Source organism: Euprymna scolopes, chromosome 7 (assembly GCF_053919585.1).
Source record: "Euprymna scolopes isolate OS-2025 chromosome 7, ASM5391958v1, whole genome shotgun sequence".
Taxonomy (NCBI): domain Eukaryota; kingdom Metazoa; phylum Mollusca; class Cephalopoda; order Sepiida; family Sepiolidae; genus Euprymna; species Euprymna scolopes.
Window position 1 is genome coordinate 137,934,210 of NC_136488.1, and position 13,599 is coordinate 137,947,808.

The 13,599-nt window shown below is 34.7% G+C and overlaps 2 protein-coding genes across 2 annotated transcripts in view; one reads left to right on the top strand and one right to left on the bottom strand.

Moving 5' to 3' along the window:
* The first annotated feature begins 393 nt into the window (after nucleotides 1–393).
* LOC145279990 (tRNA-splicing endonuclease subunit Sen2-like) overlaps nucleotides 394–13,599 on the top strand; it is a 133,884-nt gene continuing 120,678 nt past the window's right edge. The window contains exon 1 of the mRNA XM_080131592.1: nucleotides 394–545. Coding sequence (XP_079987718.1) covers nucleotides 520–545 — 26 coding nt within the window. The 5' untranslated portion in view covers nucleotides 394–519. The remainder of the gene's footprint in view (nucleotides 546–13,599) is intronic.
* Nucleotides 8,530–13,599, bottom strand: part of LOC145279989 (protein smoothened-like) — a 54,580-nt gene continuing 49,510 nt past the window's right edge. The window contains exons 10-11 of the mRNA XM_080131591.1: nucleotides 12,776–12,913; nucleotides 8,530–9,241 (exon numbers count right to left, since the gene is read on the bottom strand). Coding sequence (XP_079987717.1) covers nucleotides 8,664–9,241; nucleotides 12,776–12,913 — 716 coding nt within the window. The 3' untranslated portion in view covers nucleotides 8,530–8,663. The remainder of the gene's footprint in view (nucleotides 9,242–12,775; nucleotides 12,914–13,599) is intronic.

The window sequence follows — 13,599 nt, forward strand, 5'->3', positions numbered from 1 at the left end:
CCTTAATTTCATCATCCTTTTGTTATTTCATTCATTTATGAAATCAAAGAATCTTCTCAATGCCTTCCACCTGTTAGAGTAGATAACGTCATCTGTGATGCTATTTTATTTAAGGAAGAAATATACTTTTTAATTTTTTTTTTTTTAAGTTACAATCGCAAATTGAACCCGATAACTTGCTAGATCCAAAAATATAATTTGGATATTTTTGTCTTCTTCTTGTGAAGAGTTTCATATTTGAAATTCTACTCGATTCTTGTGTGGAATTGTACTATCTCAATGAATTGATAGGATTTCTAGAATTTTATTTTTTTTTTTATTTTAACCAAATCATGGAAATGGATGTCCTAATTTTAGAATGCCTTATTTAGAAGCTCCCCAGGGCATATACTTTATGCAAAACATGATAATTTGGTGCAAGATATAAAAGGAAGGTTGTTTTACTCCATTTTCAATATTTCTTTCGACAGATTTAACTCGGTTAATTAAAAATGGCGGCCTCCAATAAAAGATGGACAGATGTTACAAAACAGCAGATTTGGAAGGTAAATAAAAACATTTAATAACGACGTTCAGTTTCCGCATTGGTAAATATTCACTATTTTCTTGTAAAAGCATGTTAGCATAAGGGCAGTGTGAAAAAGAATTATTCACACGCACTTATGCTCATGAATAAACATCCCCAAAATGAAGATTCTGCTTGAAAGACATCCTATTTTATTTCCCTCAGATGATTTTTTTTTACAGTCTCATAAGATGCAGTTGGTCAATTTTTAAGTTTTTTTTTTCTTGTGTGTGTACATGAAATATGAAGAAAACTTTGGTATTGTTCGATGGTGAGAACTGACATTCTGACTGGAACCAATTTTTTGGTAAATTATTTTGGAAACATAGCAGCACCAAAGAAATTGCAATCATTTATTTATTTATTTTTTTTTTAATGACTTCAACATTTTAGAGTATATTCAGGGCTGGACAAGAAATTAAACTTCAAATTTTGAGAAATTACAACAGTTTATAAGATATTTACATTTATACAAAGCATAAAACAAAAAATGAAGTTCAAAGTATAAAAATGGAAGCAGAATTATTTCTATCATTTATACGTTCAACATGAAATGGCTTCGTAATAAAATGGACGGATTAAAAAATATAAAAATGGACGTAGAAGCACAGTTAGTTTATCCCTTATATTTGTCATTTATACGTTCAACATGAAATGGCTTTGTAATAAAACGGACGGATTAAAAAATATAAAAATGGACGTAGAAGCACAGTTAGTTTATCCCTTATATGTCATTTATACGTTCAACATGAAATAGCTTCATAATAAAACGGACGGATTAAAAAATATAAAAATGGACGTAGAAGCACAGTTAGTTTATCCCTTATATTTGTCATTTATACGTTCAACATGAAATGGCTTTGTAATAAAATAAATAGATTAAAAATATAAAAATTTATTTGGAAGCACAGACACAGTTAATCTCTTTTTCAATATACATACATTCAACATGAGATGGCTTTGTAATAAAAATGGACGGATGAAGATGTATAAAAATTGGATGTAGAACGGAAAATCATATTCCAAAAACCAGTTAAATTAATGAAGTATTACTTTTAAAATTATAAGAAAAAAATTAAATATGTTTTAGTAATATTTGTATTTTAACATGGTTTCAAAACAGTTTCTGTGTTTATTCAATATTTTGATCAAATAGTTTTATTTTTTTAAATACGAAAAAATTTTATGAGTAAACAGAAATCGTTTGTCTTATCAAACATTTTGAAAACGATCAAAAAAAAAAATAAATTAAGGGATATAACTCAGCAACAATTCAAATCTGTCAGATTCCAAGTTTTAATACCTACAAATTCCCATTTTAACCACTGGAAAATTATTTTCTTTATAAAAATAAAACTACTTGATCAATTAGCACAAATTTTTGGAATATATTTTCATTTCGTAACAGATACGTATATCTTATAGCTTTCTTAAAAGCTTTTGTTTATTTTAGTATCGGGAGCATTCTGGACAAGAACCTATTTTTTCTGAATTGTACTCTATTACTGTCTGGCAGTGCACGATGAGCTGACTTTGAAATGAGTTATGCAGATCTTAAACCCAATCAGATCTATTATGGTAATTTAAACCCTAATAACGATATAGAAGCAAGTCACAAGCGTTCATAAGGTGCATCTCTGATCTTCATTAGAGAGCAATTATCACAAAAGAATATACCATGTTCTATTCTCATTGCAGCAATAAAAGATGACAGACAAATTCATAATTATTAACATTGAAGAAAGGTCAGTAGTTAAAGAATTAGTACTCGAAGATGATTTAGGAGTTGATGTGCCTCGCCTATCATTGGTAAAAAGGTATGAACCTCCAGTTCTCTTATTAACATTTTGGCATCAAATTACCCAAAAACAGTTTTGTCATACTTTGTCAGAACTGACGAATTTAAGATGTTATCAGCCAGACTACTAATAAAAAAAAAAATTTTTTTAAATGATAATGCTCTAAGATAAAACACATATACAAACAGTAGCAGGTAATGTGTAGACACAGCGCTAGAAAGAAAATGGCTGTTGAATTCTTAGAATGAGTTCAACAAGTCTTCTATAAATTATGTTTATGGCAATAATTTTATGCAGAATGAAGAAATAATTATTCCAGCTTGAATAAAATAAATAAATATATTAGATATGTTTGAAGCCAAAACAACGCATTATCTCTATATAAATAAAATGAACTCATTTTTTCCCGTCTGATTTTGACATTAATAGGATTAAAAATCAAGATATTTCATGCAAATATAATATGCACAAACGGCAGAATAATATCTGAGGTGTGTTATAGGCTTATTATTTCTCAAATTCCTCGATAATCTTAGATTTCTATACTTTTTCTGCTGAGAAGTCACGGCCAAAATCGGTTACGATCAATGGAAGTGGTAAAATATTTTCTCTCTAATAAATTCCTCCTCCCCCTGCCACCACTTAACACCGTTTGGGGATCGTTCACAAGGAACAGTCGAGAAGAGAACACCGATTTGGCTTCGTAGTTCTTTCATGTGAAGTTATTTAAAATCACTAAACTAAGCTGCAGTGCTCTGTGGCGTAGTGGTTAGCGTGCTGGACAATTCACATTATATTTTCACGTTCACGCCGACTTACCGTAGTCGTTTTTTTTTTTGTTTTTTTTTCCTAAACAACTGGAATGGACTTTTCTTGGTGGCCGAACTGTTAACGGTGCAGATGTTTTTTTTTTGTTTTTTTTTCACACTTTATTTTCCTACTTTTACTCATGACTCCGGGTTTGATCCTTCCTACTTACCTACCATAACATTTTTTAAAACTCCCCCCCCCGTCCCGGAAACAAACACTCGGGCAACGCCGGGTACCCCCGCTAGTCACAAAATAAACAGATGTTTATTTTGTTTGAAATTTATAAATTTCAAACAAAATAAACATCTGTTCATTTTGTAATAATGTGTTGTTTTGGCTTCAAACATATCTAATATGTATCTTATTTTATTCAAACTCAACGAATGCTTCTATAAAGGAACACAAACCCTAACGCAAATATTCCAACTCGTCATGAAGCTTACAATTTTGAAATGTTTCAATGGATTGCCAAGCATCGGTTAACAGAATTCTTGGAGGTGCGAAATTTATACTTTATCATGCACATTGAACCGTTATTCGCAGTCAATTGATGGTTGGAGATGAACATGTTCAAAAGGTGAATTTACAACTAGTGGGAGTACCCGGCGTGGTCCGGGTGTGTGCAGGTGGTGTAATAAGGAACTCTGAGGGAGAGGGGGAATGTTAGTAATGGGGGAGGTATAAAAGCAACAGTAGGCAGTTTAGGTGAAGAGGTGTTTAAAAAAAAAAAAAAAAAACAAGTGGTAGTAGGTAGGCAGGCTCGAACCTGTAACGCAAAGGAGAAAAATGTGAAAAAAAAAAGTTTTCCGATGCGTCCATGACAAAACCGGAGGTCGCGAACATTGAAATTAAGCGTAGCTAATCCAACAGTGACAATGACTTGCTTAAATGTTGGCGCAAAAAAGCAATCCCCCCCTCCTTGTACAAAACTGCCCAATTGAGAATGAAGGAATAAGTGTTTTTGGCCAATTTTTCAATATTTGTCATCGGAAGGATTGAGCTTGAAAACGATACCAAGCTTGTGAGGATTTGTCACGTGTCGAAAGGTTTTTGCAAGACATATAGACACATACATTTTGCCCTTTATATATAGACTAGTGAGGGTACCCGGCATTGCGCGGCTGTTTGGAGGGGGGGGTAAAAGATATATAAAGAAAAAAAAAAAAATGTTAAACTTTTTTAAAAAATCGGAAAAACAAAAAAAAAACAGCGAACTGCTCGGAATCACCCGTGTGGTAAAAGAAAAAAAAGTTTTGGTAGGTAGGTAGGTAGGATCGAACCAGAAGCCTTGAGGCGAACATGGAAAATAAAGTGTGAAAAAAACCTGACACGTTACCTGCTAGGCCACCAAGAGAGAGTAATGGAAAAAGTTTGAATTTATTTAAGCATTAAAAACTGAATTGACATGTGCGCGTATTTAATAAGGTCAAATAGAAATGGCGCAGTTAACTTTTACTGCAAGGCAGTTTTGGGGGGTTTGTTTACCTAACTTTGGCTGGTTTTGTTTCCCCAAGATGTGTGGGGGGAAAGAAAACCAGCTCCCCATTTAAAGGGGGATTGTCAAAAATGAATAGCAATTGTCTGATATAAGGGGTTTCCCCCCACAGTGATCAAAAGCTGATTGTTTTCTGGACGTTCCTGGCAGAAGGCCAAGAAAAACACCTTCGTTTCAGATTAGTTTCACTATATTTATTATTTATACTAACAAGGCAAACAAACACGTGACAGAGTGAAATAGCATAAATTTTTAAAAAGTCGATCAAAATAAATCTAGGCACAGCGTCCCTTCGCAAATCGTACATATTATGATCTAGGAGGTATATAAAAAGTTCTAAAACATAGTAAACCCCCCCCCCCGAGAAGCCCGGCGAAAAAAGCCTAGTCTTGGACATACAAAAATGCTCGCGCCGCATTTGCCTTTTATATATATATAGACTAGCGGGGGTGCCCAGCGTTGCCCAGGTGTTTGGAAGTGTAAAAGAAAAAAAAAGTTTTGGTAAGCAGGTAAGCTCGAACCCGAAACCTTCAGGTGAAGGCAAAAAAAAGCCTGACATCTTACCATGACACTAAGAAGGCAGAGAATTGAGAATGATTGAAATTAAACGATTAAAAACTTAAGTGAATGAGTTCACACATGTGCGTAAATTTAATGAGGTCAAAAAAAGGGGAATGAAATCCCGCACTTAACTTTGGCATCGAGCCAGTTTCCTTAAGAGAGAGTGTCCAAATGAATAGCAATTGTCTGATATGACGAGTTTTCCCACATTAATCAAAGCTAATTGCCTTCTGGATGTCCCATTAGTAATCGCTCCATTAGTCTCATTTTATTTATGCTAAAAAGCCGAACAAACACACGACAGAACAAATCGCGCAAATTTTATAAAGGTCGATCAAAATAAATCTAGAGACGACGTCCCTCCGCAAATTGTAGATATTATGATCTAGGAGGTATATAAAAAAGTCCTAAGACATAGTTAACACCCCCCCCCCCCGAAAATCCAGGCGAAAAACCCTTTGCTGGAGATAGAAAAATGCGCATGCTGCTTTTGCCTTTTCTATACATAGATTATCTTTATAATTTAGATATGGAGTAAGGATTTCTTTCAATTTTAGTTTTTATATGAACCTCAAACTCAGCGGCCATTTTCTTTCTAGGCTGCAGTGTCGATACATTACCCAGTAACCAATCAGAATGTTAGACATGGAAATAAAAATTATTCCAGAATCTTCTTTGTGCACACCTCATAAAAGTTAAGAGAAATTTACAGTTAACTAGATTATCACCAGCAGTCCAAGAAGTAGCGAGTCTTCACGTCAAAGTTAGACACAATATTCCCTCCAATGAACTAATATAAATACATACATTTAAGAAAAGGACAGGAGGGGGGGGGAACTATGTTGAAAAACCAAACCACATTGGCCCTGTAGCCTCCATTAAGAACTAATATTCCTGGTGAACCAAGTGCAAAAGAGATCCAGACAATTGCACTTAAGGGAACAGCGAGGATACTAAAAAGAGCTCTCGGTTGGTTTCAATAAAAAAGCGGGGCAATGTTGGCAGCTGGTTTGGCTGCCCCATACCCAGCATTACAATCATCAAAGGAAGAAAATTAAAAAAAAAAAAAAAATGCTAGCACCAAATCTTAAGTATCAACAAGCAGTTATTATGATGTATTCCTCAGCATTACCAAATTAAGCTCACAGCCAGCTATGAACTGATGCGTTTCAGTGTCCACATCAAAGCAAAACATATTTTCAGCCAACAGATTTTTGTAGACTCCATCTGAACGAGATCCCATGTTGATAAAATAGTACCTACTTTAACTCGCATGCAAAAGCAAATTCATACCCAGCAAACATCACAATGTGCGTAAAACCTTCTACAACAGCCAACTATGCCGATCAGCAATAATTACTTGATAAACCAAGCAAGCAGTGCTAAGAATTATTACTACTGCTGATAACATACACACCCTTGATCAGCCAAAAGGTGTGCTGGTCGACGATTATTTTAAGATCGTTATTAATATTTGTAAAAATAGAACGTCAGAAATAATGTTATCATAGCGAAATAAATATTTACAGATAAAATTATTTGTTTTAATAGAATAAAATGTTAGTTTTCATAATTAGCACAAACAAAAATGTTAACCTGATGTTAATTTAATAGACAGAATTTAAGCTAACCATAATATATAACAAAGATAAGTGACAAAAACCCAGCAAGGATCTTTAGGCTATATGTAGTGATGACGTGATGGAAAAGATAGATTTTAAGCTATACAGTTTTAGTTATGAGAGAGATCAATTTGATACGTAACAGGTTAGAAGACAGATGGGGGTTTTGGACAGGACTTCCATGAAAGTCATGAGGGGGCGACTTAGAAAAATATGCCAACTCTTAAAAGAAACTCAGAATGGAACAAATGATTCTATCAAAATATAATTTCTATCTGGGGGTTTTCACTTTCGGAAAAAAAGCATCTTTAATTTGAGGATGCATGGAAGGAAGATTTGAGCCATAGGATGAACAGAATATAACGTAATTAACATTGTTGTGAACAGGATCACCCCATGAAAAAGAACATTATCAAGCCATCAAATGAAGAAAAGGAGATCAGGTGGGGTTTTTTTGTTGTTTTTTTTTAAATTGTTCCTATTTATTTACCTCCCCACAAGGGTAGAGTTAGGCACAAGGTCCGTTTTTTAATGTGGGTAAAATCCAACTCCCCAAAAAGGGGCACTGGATAAGAACAAAAATAAAAATTGCCTCAATCTAGAAGGATTCTCCTCCACTGATTGAGGTCAGAAAAAGTCTAATATCAAAACAGGCACTACACTTTGCTCCTAGCCAAAAGGCCAACAAATTGTTACTACCACATGTAATCAGCCAATTAAATTCAAATTAAACCTAATCAATTATTTGTGCTATCATTACTGGGAAAGGTATAAACCTCAACCTTTCTCTAGCAATTTATGTTTAGTGAATTATTTACAACTAGTGGGGTGTACCTGGCGTTGCCCAGGTGTGGGTGGTCCTGGACATGACCTTAAACTATATCCAGTGGTGAGGCCCCAGCTTGTGGACTTTGGGGAGTGTGGAGCCACTCTTTAATTGCCATTGCTCCCAGGTCCACTCTGACCCAGAGTGGTAGTACCTGTTAGGGTCCCAACTATGGGTTAAATAGAAACCGACTTGAAAACAATAAATATATTCTATTAAAAAATCTTTCTTCAAAATCTTTGGATTCGGCATTAAATAATCTGAAAAGGGTTGATATGCCGTAAAATAAAAACAACCAACCAAAAACCAGGTGTGGGGAGGTTTTATGGTAAGAGTGTTTAGCAACAGAAACATAAAAAAAATTTTTTTTTTTTTTAAATTTAAAAAAAAAAAAAAAAAAAAAGAAATTAAAAAATTAATCAACCCCCTATAAAAAATTACAATAGCACCAAATCCCCGAGCGAGCGCAAAAAAATAAAAATAGTTGCAGTAGCCAGGCTTGAACCTGTAATGCAAAGGAGAAAAGGTAAAAAAAAAAATAAATAAATAAATAAACAACTATTTAGCCCCCGGCGACAAACATCGGCGGGTTTTGAAATAAGGTTAGTCATTGCAAGGCGCATGATAACTTTGCAAAAATGTCAATGAAAAAAGTGACCCCTCCTTGTAAAAAAACGGCCCAGTTGACAATGAGAGAATTAATGTTTTTAGCCAATTTTTAGATATTTGTTGTCTGAGAGACTGAGCTTTCAAACGATACTAATGTTTGAAGTGTTGATTGCGCGTGTCAACAATTTTAGCAAGACATACACACACACACTGACAGACATTTGAGATTCTATTATAGATGAGTATTGCATGTTGAGATTAAATAATCAAAAAAGGGTTGCTATACCATAAAACAGACAAACTGAACCAGAAAAGAACAATCTGCCTATTTCTATGAAATTATAAAATTATTGATGAAGAATGAAGAGCTAAATCCTCAACAAGATGATGATGAAGTTGAAGATATGCTATCATCAATATTGAAAATTGCAATTTCAGGCGTTGGATAAGCTCCCTGCCCACCACACTGGTAACATGAATTCTTGGAGAGTTCTTCCATAGGTAGATCCTCACCATCTGGGTTTTCATTGTCTCCAACACTTCCAGGAAGAAAAGAACTGGCTGTAAATATTGCAAAGTTCGTAACCCGCTTTGGTTTCGGCTTTGGTTTTGGTTTCACTACAGAATTACATGAACTTGGTCTGAAGGAGCTTACAGACAAGGCATCTACACTACTGTTTCTTTCTAATGAGAAACGGATACTTCGAGCCGAGGCATGGCTCAAAACGGATGTATCACTCCCACGGCGTCGATGATTGAAATGGCGTTTGTTTTTCAAGAGTTCTTGAGCTCCCTTCTGCATCGCTAAAACGAAAGGTGTGAGATGAGGCTTCACGCGGTTGTTTGGCTTCCCGCGTTTCTTCTTTTTCTTTTGTTTGTAATCTTCCTGTTTGGGGGATTTTTCTTTATCACTATTTTCCATAGAAAATATCCTTGAAGTCACTGAACCAATATCTGAAATTAAAAAAAAAAAAGTTTTAATCTATATTTTTTTCAAACTAATAATTTACAAAAAATTTAAAGAAATTAAATTTTTTTTTTTTATACAAGTCATAACCTCCACCCTCACATGAAAAAATTAAAATAAAGAAATATATACTGTACATAGCTGTGATAGAAAGAAAATTTATATACCAAAATTCATGTAAAATGATTATTTTGGGTTTTTTTTTTTAAGAAAATCAAATTTTATGGCTAATAATGATTAATAATCTAAATGCCAATTTGCAAAACAAGGGAGATAATTCCAAATTAAAACTTCACAAAAATCGATTCATTGTCTTAAGGGAAGAGTACTTTTTTCTTCATTTGTGACCATTTTTTGGAGCAGTTTTTTTCTTCATTTGTGGCTATTTTGGGGGGGGGGGGCAATTTTTTCTTCATTTGTGGCTATTTTTTTGGGGGGGGGGGCAGAAAATACCTTGTGCATCTCAGAATAGAGGCCAAAACCTTGCATGACGATGTTTGTGTCTTCCATAGCTATGGGCAGCTTTCACCTATTGTTGTCAACTCAACTGCAGATTTGACTGAAATGGTGGATCCAGGTTTCATCCATCACTGAATATTGATGCAAAAATTCTTTTTTGTTGCGTTGAAGTAGTTGCAAACAATGTTCTGAATTACTGATGCACTGTCTTCCATCAATTGTGAGCAAACATAGCACTCACTTTGAACACAGTTTTCTCATTGACAAATGTTCATGCAAAATGGGGAATACACTGCCTTCTAATATTTTCAACTTCTCGGTTATCTCGTGCAACTTCAATTTTATGATCGACCAAAATGAATTTGTGGACTTTTTGTTTTTCGAGGCAACTGACGAATTTGGTTAACCTGAGCATTTAACATCATTTGTGTCTGCATTTAAAACTATTGTTTCAGAGTCTGCATAACTCAGAGTAAGCCATTGTTTTACCTGAACCGTATTTTTTCACATCAGAAAGCAATGCTTCATCAATACACAAAATTAAAATGTTTCCATCGTTTTGCAAACTTTCAATAGTAGTTTCACTTCAATAACTAATTTGTAAACTAATAATCTAAACGAGCTACAATCAGGTGCATGCTATCTAAAAAATCTTGACACTTCAAAAGCATGTGGACCTGATCTCATCCCGGCTGTGCTATTAAAAAAGAGCTCCGCCGAAGTAGCTCCAATCCTCTCCAAACGTTACAACAAATGCCTTAATGAATCTTGCTTTCCTGCCTGCTGTAAAACTGCGTCTGTGGTACTAGTTTTCAAGAATTCTGGCGAAAGAACTGACCCAGTAAATTACTGCCCCATTAGCCTCCCCCTACTTTTTGCCAAAATGTTTGAGCCCATAATTAACCAAGCTCTAGTCCATCACCTTACAGATGCTAAACTTTTTATCGACCAACAAGATGGATTTAGGCAAGCCCATTCCACAGCAGACATCCTAACTGTAATCCCGAGCGTATATACCATTCACTTGACAAAGCAGGGGAGGGTAGAGCGGTAGCTCTAGATATATCTAAGGCTTTTGACAGGGTATGGCATGAAGGTCTTCCCAGGAAAATCAGATCATACGGTATCACTGGAAGAATGCTTAACATAATTAAGTCCTTCTTAGATAAGAGAAAAATCCAGGTTGTCCTTGATGGTCATACATCAAAACGATATAAATGCGGGAGTGCCTCAGGAGTTTATCCTTGGACCTCTATTATTCCTAATATTCAGAAATGACCTCCCTGACAAAATTGTTTGTGAGATGGTATATATGCTGATGACACCACACTCTATAACAGACACGACAGGAAAACAAATGAACACATATCTAAAGAAATGGCAGAAACACTAGAGGATGACATCCAATCTGTAGTGGAATGGGGACAAAAATGGATGGTCAAATTTAATGCTGTCAAGACTAAACTTGTTTCCTTCAATAATTACAAGAAACCTTCTCTACCACCAATAGCAATGGCCAAAGACTCTTTATCGGAAAGCACATCTTTTAAACTCCTCGGCCTAACGTTCACAGGAAACATGAGTTGGAACAATTACATTGTGAGCATTGCCAGGACCACTGCGAAAAAAGGTAGGTTCTCTCTACCGTGCTAGAAAGCTACTAACGCACAAAAGTATCCTGTACCTCCATAAGGCCACCATTTGCCCATGTATGGAGTATTGTTGTCATATTTGGGCCGATGCATCTGCTACTAGTCTCTCACTCCTAGACAAGGTTCAAAAGAGTCACCAACCTAAACTGTCATCCAAGCTTCAGCCTCTGTCCCATTGACACAATGTAGCATCCATCTGCCTGTTCTACAAGTACTTTAACAGTGAATGTTTTGATGAGCTGTAAGCACTTGTACCCCCTCTATGTAAATACCCTCGACAAACCCGACAAGCAGCAAAATCCCACCCCTTCACGGTAGAGATCCCTAGATGTAAGAGCCTTCTACTCCAGTAGTTTCTTCCCCAGAACCGCTAGACTTTGGAATTCCCTTCCGGGTTCCTGCTTCCCCAACTGTACTGACATGCAGAAGTTCAAGTGTAATGTGAACCGACATCTTGCTGCCCAACTCCCCACATAGTACCCCTGTAGCTTGTGTCCCTAATAGTAGCCCCCTACATCAAAGTGACAATGTGCCTTGTTTGGGGTGAAAATGTAATAAAAAAATAAATTAAAAAATTTTTTTTAATTTTTAAATTAAGAAAAAAAATCTTTTTGGACTCCCTGTATAAATATATATATATATATATATATATAAAGAAAAAATGTATAAGATTCTAAAGATGGCGTATAGCGCCAAAATATATTAGGTTGGTGCAAAAATAATGTTTTTATATACATAGTTGAACGTCAAAAAATGACATTTTTGCACCAACCTAATAAATTTTAAACAAATGAATATTTGTTTATTTTCATAATATTGCATTGTAATTTGGCTTTCAAACATATTTCATACAGGTTTTATTTTATATATATATATATATATATATATATATATGTGTGTGTGTGTGTGTGTATGTAGGAGGCTGTACTTTTGGAACGTTTGCATATGTCAGGCCCAGGACTTACTGAATCACGTTATCAATTTAATATCATTTACTAAAAATTAAAATCATAATAAATAAATTAAAATATTACAATCATAAACATTAATTTTATAAAAACATTGTGATTTTCAAGAATTAAACATTCATACAACACAGATTCCATGAAGAAAGCTTCTTTCCTAGAACTGCCTACTTGTGGAATACTGTTCTGCTGGCCTGCTTCATTGTTAAATAAAACATGGTAGCCTTCAAATCCAATGTAAACAAATTCTTGTTGAGCCGTCTCCATAAATAATCAAATTCTACCAAATTTACACCATTAACGATTACGCTTCCACCTTACATTCATTAACCCTTATCCTCGAGTGGACTTCAGGCCTTGATAAGTGGTGACTCCCAAGTAAAAAAAAAAAAAAAAAAAAAAATTTGAAAAATTTTGCACATGAAATTATTAAAAAAAATCTTACCCGAGTCTGAATATCTTCTAAGAGTTCCTGCCATTGGTTGGAACATGCCTCCTCGCCTGCGTACGAGTTTCGGCATGTTGGCAGCAAATTCCGATGACACGTCAACAGAACTGATACTATTCAAATCAAATTTCATTCCTGAAAAGTAAAAAATATAAACTGATTTGAATGGCCAAGAATTATGAGGCATTCCTCTAATAAGTCGAGCTGTAACAGTTGGCTAAAACTATTAGTCAGAATTGTAACAGTTGGCTAAAACTATTAGTCAGAATTGTAACAGTTGGCTAAAACTATTAGTCAGAATTGTAACAGTTGGCTAAAACTATTAGTCAGAATTGTAACAGTTGGCTAAAACTATTAGTCAGAATTGTAACAGTTGGCTAAAACTATTAGTCAGAATTGTAACAGTTGGCTAAAACTATTAGTCAGAATTGTAACAGTTGGCTAAAACTATTAGTCAGAATTGTAACAGTTGGCTAAAACTATTAGTCAGAATTGTAACAGTTGGCTAAAACTATTAGTCAGAATTGTAACAGTTGGCTAAAACTATTAGTCAGAATTGTAACAGTTGGCTAAAACTATTAGTCAGAATTGTAACAGTTGGCTAAAACTATTAGTCAGAATTGTAACAGTTGGCTAAAACTATTAGTCAGAATTGTAATAGTTGGCTAAAACTATTAGTCAGAATTGTAACAGTTGGCTAAAACTATTAGTCAGAATTGTAACAGTTGGTTAAAACTATTAGAATTGTAACAGTTGGCTAAAACTATTAGTCAGAATTGTTTGATGTTAGGGTGCCATTTGAAGGGGGTGGGAGATAAAAA